General features: G+C 28.5%; 1 protein-coding gene across 1 annotated transcript in view; it reads right to left on the bottom strand.

Annotated features, from left to right (window-relative positions):
• Positions 1 to 464: 464 nt before the first annotated feature.
• Positions 465 to 9,785, bottom strand: part of LOC105624182 (casein kinase I isoform alpha) — a 20,871-nt gene continuing 11,550 nt past the window's right edge. The window contains exons 8-9 of the mRNA XM_012205541.1: positions 5,471 to 5,567; positions 465 to 543 (exon numbers count right to left, since the gene is read on the bottom strand). Coding sequence (XP_012060931.1) covers positions 465 to 543; positions 5,471 to 5,567 — 176 coding nt within the window. The remainder of the gene's footprint in view (positions 544 to 5,470; positions 5,568 to 9,785) is intronic.

Genomic DNA, 9,785 nt, shown 5'->3' with positions numbered 1-9,785 from the left:
GAATCTCCTGAGAATCACGCCGCAATAAGAAGTTGCTTCGTTGCGTCTTAAGACGCGATGAGTGTTGATAGCTACATCTTGTTACTATAATTCGCCGCAACGCTATGTTTTCATTTTTAACATGTGCATTGAAGACTAACGACTCGTTTTTCTCTTCTTATCCTTTCGTTTCCACTCGGCACTTGGAACGCGGTTGTTTCCATACATTTTCGCAGACGTTGCATATGTCATGGGCACCACCATTCAGTACTCGCCAGTTTTATTACTGATGATCTTTATGATGTCGTGATATGGAAAAATCGGTTACCGTTCGCCGAATAGCCGTGCGATACCATACGCAAATTCATTTCCGGCTTGCGGTAATGGGAAAGCGCTGTGCAGACAAAGGTAATCGCCAGTCGCCGATTTCGATGAACGCTACTGGTCGTTTCGATGACGATGAATCCGCTATTGCTGCTGCTGATTCACTTGTTGTGTTGCACGCTTGCCCGCCTGACCATCAGAGTGGGTGGGACGATTGCCGTCGCATTGGCGCTTCCAAAACAAAAGATACACAAAACAGCGACATTAGCGCGTCACCGTCTTCACCACTTAAATGAGCTAAAGGTTCTCCTCTCCCTCTCTCTTTTTTTCTTTTCCGGCGCTCCTTCTCTCGTTCATTACATCTAATCTCCCCAGTTTCGCTTTTACTCGGCTCCTTTTCTCTATGATTTCATTATGTAAGATTGAATAATCGACTGATATTAACATGAGACAATGATGTAAATTGAATAAAATTGTCCTTCATGATAAAATACAATGTAATTATAGCGAGGGTAAATATTAATAGCAAGTCTCAGAAGAAACAAACTTCATTAAAATATTCGTTATTCTTTCTTTTAACATGTCTCTCGCCTTTGAAGACATGTCATTTAATCTTTTTCGATAACATTTAAATGGAGAGACATTATCGAATGAAGATATTATGTAATGTAAGAATTACTTGTGTGTTCTTCATTTCCCGCTAAATTATACTAATATTGCAAAGTTCTCTCGCGCAAGATTCTCTTACGATATGAATAAATTGATTGATGATACCGACAAGCTTGTGAGGAGGAATGAACTTGGAGAGAAGGCTCGCACGATGAAAGTTTTCCCCATGATCAGAGTTTTTCATGATCGGCGTCCTCTACCGTGGCACAGCAGAGAATTTCGTTCCCTCTTTGTCTATTTTTGTCATTTAGAATTAGTGCGATAGCTTTCGGTTACCTGAAAAAAAGTCAACGAAAGAACATAAAGCGGAATTTTGATGAATTTTGAATTACCGAATAAGTTTGCGTATCTATGCTTTAATTAGATTGCAAAATAGATATGTATCGAATGCTTGAAAAAAATTTAGAACGTTAAAACGTGCATTTTTACGTGTACAGTTATTCGAAAAGATGCCCCCACACAGTACACACTAAATTAATATTAAAAGTATCATTAAAAAAAAAAAAAATTAATTTCAGTTAATTTAAAAATTAAATCTCTAATTTTTGAGATGTAATTTGTGCGACAGATGTCAAATTTATATTTTGTTCGTTTACTTAAACCTTAGACATGAAAAATCGTAAACATTTGATGTTCATTATGTTATATAAAATTATATTTATATAAAAAGTGAAAACAATGTAAAGCGCGTTCTAGAAAATACTCATTTTTTAATCAATTTTATTAAGGATCGTTTAATTCCTATCTTAATTTTCCTATCTTAATTTAATATTTTTTTAACCAACATAAGATATAGTTACAATCTTATTATTAGTACCATAACATACTGATATGATAGAATATCACAAATTAAATTTTTTAAACACAGTAAATACCAATTTATAAAAATTTTTTTATTTATTTTTTACTTATTATGAAAAATGTTTTTCTTTTAAGTATAATGTTTCATACGTTAAGAAATAATACTATAAATTTTTATTTTGGTGCGATATTTGTGCTTGGGCATCCCAATAACATCAAGTATAATTGGATTTGAATCTAACAATCAAGAAAATTATTTAAAAATTATTTCTTTGTTAAAATCACATGCGATAGTCTCAAAATTATATATATAGTAGACCAGGCCAACGCAAGCCACAGGCAATTAGAGATATTCTTCGATATAGGAATTATATTATGCGTTGCATATTTTTTAATATTAGTTTGTTAATCATATTCTAATATAATTTATTAAAAAAAATAATATAATAATTATACAAGATGTTTCGGAATAATTGAACAATCTCTCATGAGCATGCAGAATTTACTAAAACAAAATAGATTTAGTCAAAATTGCAAAAAACTCGATTTAAGATAATTTCTTACTTTTTACAACTCTAATATACAAAATACAGCAATTCTTGATTCATCGAGAAAGATTCATGGGAAGGACCGACCATATCGAATATTTTTTTTATAATTTCGACTAAATCTGTTTTGTTTTAATAAATTCTAATTCAATTTATTATTTCATCATCTAAATAAAAGTGTACCTTCTCTATTATAATCAAGTGAGTTTTTTTCTAGATTAAAATAGAATAAAATTTCTAATAGATCTATTTTTTTTTGTTCTCTTTATTTTCTTCTCGTATCTTACAGCTCTTATACCCCAGCCTTAATCCTTAATTTATATATACCATAGCTACTTCCTTCAATATCACATATCTTGGGATGCAGAATTCTATATTGAATATTTCATCTCATATATTATAATCCATCAATAATTTTCTCAAGACTTCCTCTTTCTTTCCATCCCCAGATCTCCACTCCGTCAAACGCTTTTGTTAGATAGAGCGAACTAAATTGAGTCGAAAAATCCTCACCATTTTGCAATTAACAAGATATTAATTATTAAAAATCGCTGAATATTGATTTTCAATAATTATTTACTCAAATACTATCAACAAGAAAACAGCGAGAGACAAAAATTGTTTATTTTCTTCTCTCTAAAGTTCTGAGAATTTTTTCAGAATTTTTTAATACAGAATTTTTTAGTATTTTCTTATGGTAAAAATAAGAAAGTATAATAATAAAAAAGTTGATAAAAATTTTTTTAAAAATTCTTAGAGTTCTACGAACTCTAAAAACTATAAGAGACTTCTTCTCTAGAAGAAAATAAATGATTTTTGTCTCTTGTAGTTTTTTGTAAAGTTAATGGTATTTGGTACTTTATACTTTTCGAGTCAGTTTACTCTGCTCCATCTACACAAAAGCGCTTGGCAAAAACTTACGAAACACCCTGTATACACGCAGATATTAAAAAATTTAGGTGACTCAAAAGTAGATCGCTCTTAGTTCTCTGATAATACTAATAAATCTATTGCACTATTTTAAAAATTTTTACTTAAGATGAAAATTAATTATTATAAATTATTTAAAAAATATACTCTTCAGAGATCTTAACTTAAAAGATAAATATCTCGGCATCGTAGAGAAAAATTATAGAAATTTATATTAATTTTAATTTTTTCATCTACATGCTTATGAGAGGTAATCACATTTTCCGGAACATCTTGTGTTCATTACGAAAGTGCAATTGACAGCAAGCAATAATAACTTCTGATTTTCATTTGGAGAGAATGCTTGTATGTAAGTTAAATATGAATGAATATATACTTGATGTTTTTTTTTACTCAATACTCCTCGCATATCAGTAGCATATATAGAATGTCTTCATTACTACGCTATGAATATGTGTATATTCATAATTTTATGGACAATCTTTTGGAGCAAAAATATTATGATACACTCATTTCGGAGGTAGTCACTTTTTATCTTTAAAAATATTTATAACTATTTGTAAATTATATAAAAAGTAAGATGCTATCTACTTACGTCTTTATAAAATTAAATCTGCGGAAAAATAAATAATGTTCAGTCATTTGTAAAAGAATTACTATCATATGTTCTAAAAAAATATACCATTAAAAAATAATATAATAAGACATCCTATATACAAATATGCAGATTGAGAATTCTTTCCAAATGACAAAATGTATCCCTCTATCTTCTTCAATCTCCATTTATCCTCAATTAACATAATTAATTAAAGTACCATGCCACGGTATTGCGACACCACCTTCCTACCAAAATTAAGCTTCCATTCAACTAACGCGTACCGAATATATGATCTAGCGTTTGCACAAGCATAACATAAATGGCAATCTTAAAATCGATTTTTTTATCACGTACCAATAAATCGTGAAATTTGATAAGAGCTATAAATATGTAGTGATAAAATTAAAAAATAGAACTTACACCATCATTAATATACTATAAATTTACATACTTAAGGTGATCCTAACACGGTCAACATTTAATGTTAAACAAAGACATGATGAATCCGCGGCATCGGAGGCATCAAAATGATGTTTTCGAACGCAATCAATATTAACTACATTTATATGGCATCCTTTATCGAGTTTAATATCCGTTATGAATAATCATTCCATTCTTCACAGAAATAGTTATGAATTTATGATTGATAAGTTTCAATTGATCTACAGTTATTAAATCCGATTAAAGGTACCGTGGTAATTGATGGATTAATATAAATAGAATGTTGATAATGAATCTGGAATTTGATTCTCGAGCATCAGTACCACTTTAGAATCCGTGCGCGCGCGCGCGTGTGTGTTCACAACAATAGATAGTGTATATAAAATTATAGTGAAATATATTGTTAATAATCCTGATCGAGTAAGGTTGTAAAATACTAAAAATATTGATATATACTGTCAGTATTACTGATAAGCATTATTGATCGTGTAGGGTCACCTTTAGCATTATAATCACACAGGAGTTCAATATACAAATATAAGTACAATTGAAAACAGGCTTAGAATGTAATTTTTGTCCCCAAATGTGCAATGTTCATGCAATCAAAAACGAGAGTGTAACAAGCTCTAAACATTTACCGATGTGAAGAATTCTATATATATGAAGTGATTTTAAAATAAGTCACCAACATTCGCAGCGTATTTGTTAATTAATTTTTCTTTCTTTTTCATTTTCTTTTTTAATTATTCAACTGATATCTAACATCTTAAAAACTAAACAAAAAAAAATCTGAAGTTAATTTTAAAAAAAGATACGAAAATACCCAAATTTTATTATATATTTCTATCCTTAGAAATTATAATCTCAAGGATATTAATGTTTCGAAGAATATAAGAAAAACTCAAATTGATCGAAGAAAATTACAAAATGCAGCGACGTACTTTAACATCATTCCAAATATATAATAATAAAGAAAGTCTTGCATTGTCTACGTTTTCTAAAGTCAAAACTTTCCTATTATCTGTATTACACTAATTACAATCGAAATAACTAACGTTTCTCGAAATAGTTTATTGTCTGTGCAAGCTTACATAGTCTTCGAAAATGTCCGCGGATTTCAGTAGAGCAAGTTATACCCAGTCGTTTAGCGGATTTAGTTCTATATTGTGTAGCAACTCACTTGGACTTGGGCTGCATTTCTCCTGCAGCAGCTAGTAGCGTATCCCTACGATGCAACCGCATGCTGACCCTTCGTTCTTGTCCACCCGCACCCGATGCTGAAAGAGATCATCAGAAAAAACATAATGCATGAAAAACCGCACAAAAAGTTCAACCAACAATTGTGTTCTATATATGTTCTTTCGTATCGTTAACTCACTGCCATCCTGCTGTTTCATAGAACTCGCTTTTACGATTTCCATATACTCATTTATACATACAATGTATAATACTCATTTTATATACAATGAGTCTAAAAAGTATTCGCATATCTTTTTAAAAAATCTTATTTTTAAAAAGTAAACATTAATTAGAAATTTAAAAATTTATTAATAAACAATAAAATAATTGTATATTTATTTAAATTATTTTTCCTAAAAAGATATGTAATAATAAAAGTTATCTTAAAAGTAAACAAAAATAAAAAATGTATTATTTGGACACGCAAAAGATTCAAATTCATACAGTTCATACATTTAGCTTTTAAGAACACACAAAATTCTTTTGTTTATATTAGGACAGAACATTTCGTTGTAAAATTGTTCATTAATGTTATTTATTTACTATAAATAAATTTTTAAATAAAATTTTTTTTCCTGTATGAATACTTTTTCCAGTAACTGTATGTATAAATAATGTATACACATGAAAGCTTCCTACTGCCTCTCGATACACACACAGCAGGATTTATACACAAATCCAAAAGCAATAATAAGGGAGCAGCAATATTTGTTTAAAAGTTTTCAAAAAAAATTACAAAACTCGGCTCTCTTATACACTCGCCGACACATTTCGGTCAGTACATTCAATCGTGCAAATAACTGATCGGTAATTCGAAGAAAAAAACAGGAAATAGAAAGAAGAAAACAGTCGTAGAGAAGAACACTCGTTATACATTGCAAAACACACGTTTTTTACAATATATATATTGTATGTTATACCCACCATATGCCAATCTGCAATCTAAGACTATTTTCGAAAGACAACATAATTTATATTAAAAAACCGTAATAATAACCTAAGCGACTGGGTTTGAATCTAAAGTAGTATCGCCGCATTTAAAATTGTTTAACTGCTGTATCTAACTGTTGTTTCATTATCGATTTAGATGTGTAATATTTCGTTTGTATTTATACGTTTTTGTATTTATACGTTTGTATTAAATATATTCGATATGAATATAATGATAGTAATGACAATGATATACAAATTTAAATTTCTGAAATTAAAATATTATTCTACATAAATTCATGTAAATTGACAAAATCCAGCACACTTCTCAATTGCAATTTTTCTTAATAATCATAATATACATTTTTTAATAGTTTTTTATTACATAGCCTTTATTACCTGATATTTTAAACATATATTTGTTTAAATTATAAAATATTTTATAATTTTTATTTTAAATTTTTATTTTATTTTAAAAGATTTTATAATTTTTTATTTTTTCAAAATTTTTATCGTATACACTCTGTTTAAGGGATATGTTATTTTAAATTTTATTATATTTATCATCATTTTTTAAATACTATTACGATCTTTCAAAACAAATAGTAATAAACGAAGTAAGAAAATTTCAAGAGAGAGAGAGAGAGAGAGAGAGAGAGAGAGAAGATCGAGTCTTATTTTTAATCGTATGTAGGCTATGTTATCAGATTGATGCATCATATTCATGTTTCAAAATGTTATATGTTTAACAAAGACTCGATATCAATCGGGCGACGCAGGAAACGATGGATAATTTTTCACTCTTGGCAATTGAAATGGAAAAATTATTATAATAAAACAAAGAAAAAGCAACCGAACAAACGAGAACAATTTTAAAAAATAAATCAAAATAAGGAAATGGCACGTTTTCGTGAGGATAGATGATGCGACAAATCCAAAAAGATGAAAAGTAGATTTTTCTCTCTTCTCTTTTTCTTTCATCGTACGTATACGATTTCCAGAACCAACATCTGAAAGTTATTCGCGCTTGGGTTTTTCCATTCAAGCCAAGTGAGAAATAATTTTGACAAGGATAATCGACAATGTCGTGTGGTGAGATAAATAAAAAGAGACCAGTCCTTGAATGGAAAAACATTTATTTGCTACTTTTTTCTGCATCATCATCATCATCATCATCATCATCATCATCATCATCATCATCATCATCATCATCATCATTATCAATAAAAAAACAGACTGATTACAGATGGATATACGATATGCTAGACGAAAACATGCTAGACGAGTAAAGAAAAATAGAGAGAATGGACGATAAAAACAACGTCCCTGATGATCTAGTGCATAGGAAGAAGTTGGCAGTGTCGAGATATTAATAACGATAAATCTCACTCGATTGTTACGACTAACGAAAATCAAAGTTTCTCTCGAGATTACAAAGATCACGGATAAGTAACAAACTAAGACTTTATCTTCCCTATCTAAGCTTTGGTAACCTTTTCACGTCTCTAGACGCTGTCTTGTGGCATATATGTTATGTAGGGCATTTAATAACAAAAAAGAAATCAGGCTACTAAATTGCGAAATTGCGAGCCGTCAACTGTTAGACTACTTCTTCCATTTCACCAGAACGTTAAATGTATTAAAAACTAATATGTATGCTTGATTAATTATTGAGAGAATTTCGAAACTTTACAATCGTTACAGAATACAATTGATTAAATGATGAAAATGTCAATGACTAAAATAAAAGAACACAACATTGTTTTTTTTAAATGCTAATTATAATTAATACGTTCAATGTGAGCAAAACAAATATCGCGATGATTTTTGTCCATGATATCGAACGCAGTACATTTCGTGCTTATTCTTCTACAAATGTAGAAAATATTTAATGCTCTATATCTTGGATTTTAATGATTAATGAGCAACAAATTGCAAATATTCGATATTTTGGATACAATAAAAAATTAGTCATAAGACCTCTAATCACATACGAAAATAATTAATCAATAGTCTTCAGATCATTTTTCATTGCTTATATAGTGAGGTTATATATAAATATATGTATAAAACTGTGTGTGTGTGTGTGTGTGTGTGTGTGTACTTTTTCAATATATATTAAAAAAAATAGTAGGCACACATCGTACACTTGCAAGAAAAGTAACACAAGTAAAATATTAAATTCTTTAAAAGAAAAAAAAATAACGTATTTTTAAATTAATTATTTACTATAGTATTAAACATAAGTTAGAGTAAATCACAAATTGCTTGTTTCAAATTCTCTAGAAGTAATATAGGTATTAATTTTGTTATGGTATCATCAGTGTTACATTACGTCGAAAAATTATTCTTCTTTTGATTTATTTTATTAAGAAAATATTCAATTTGTCATTTTTCCTAATTAAAGGCAGAAGTATTTAGAACAATTTGCACATAATACAAAATTTAAAAAATTTCGACTTACATCACTTTTCTGCGAGAATGCGATATCATCGATTGCTATTTTTAATATAATATACAAAATAATTATTAAATGAGTTAATTGATAAACATTTGGTTTTTACTGTTAGGTTTGTCGAAACAATGTATAATTAGAGCAAAAACGTTTATACGGTAGGATTAGCCGACAAAATGTCATTAATAACTATCTTCTTATCTTATCCACTCTTAAATTTATAAATATATATATATAAAGAAAGAAGAACATAATCTAAGCAGAACTTGAAAGGAACTGTAAAAAATATTAGTCAATTGTTATCATTTGATTGTACAGCATCGTAGATATATTTTATGACAAGATATTGCAATTACTCATATGAAAAATAATTATATTACATATTTAAAAGAACTAAAATTGATAAGCAAAAAAGTAATTATTTTATGTGTAACATTAATTTTTCTGTACTTTAATGTTACAGGACGGCATTGTAAAGTTTTAAATATTAAATAAAAGAATAAAAAAAAGAAAAACAAGAAAGAAAATGAATCAAATATTGTCATAAAAATAATCATAAAAATAATTATCTATGATACTGTGAACAAACTTTGAATGATAAATGTTATCAGTCTATTAATTTTAGGTCAGTCTAAATAATCAAAAGATAATCAAAGCGTAAGAATAAATAAATTATGAAAAATCATTAAAGCCATGTATTCCAATATATTATTACTTAGTTTATAACCTGTGCTGCAATTTGTTTTGTTTTGCTATCAAAACTACTTCAAAGACTCCAAATGAATTTCGCTAGATAATACATGATGATTCGAAAATACATAATCCAAGATGAACAAGATGCAAAGAACCGTTTCACGACAATAAAATCTAA

Source organism: Atta cephalotes (genome assembly GCF_000143395.1).
Source record: "Atta cephalotes unplaced genomic scaffold scaffold00074, whole genome shotgun sequence".
Taxonomy (NCBI): domain Eukaryota; kingdom Metazoa; phylum Arthropoda; class Insecta; order Hymenoptera; family Formicidae; genus Atta; species Atta cephalotes.
This window is presented reverse-complemented; position numbering and strand designations above follow the sequence as displayed.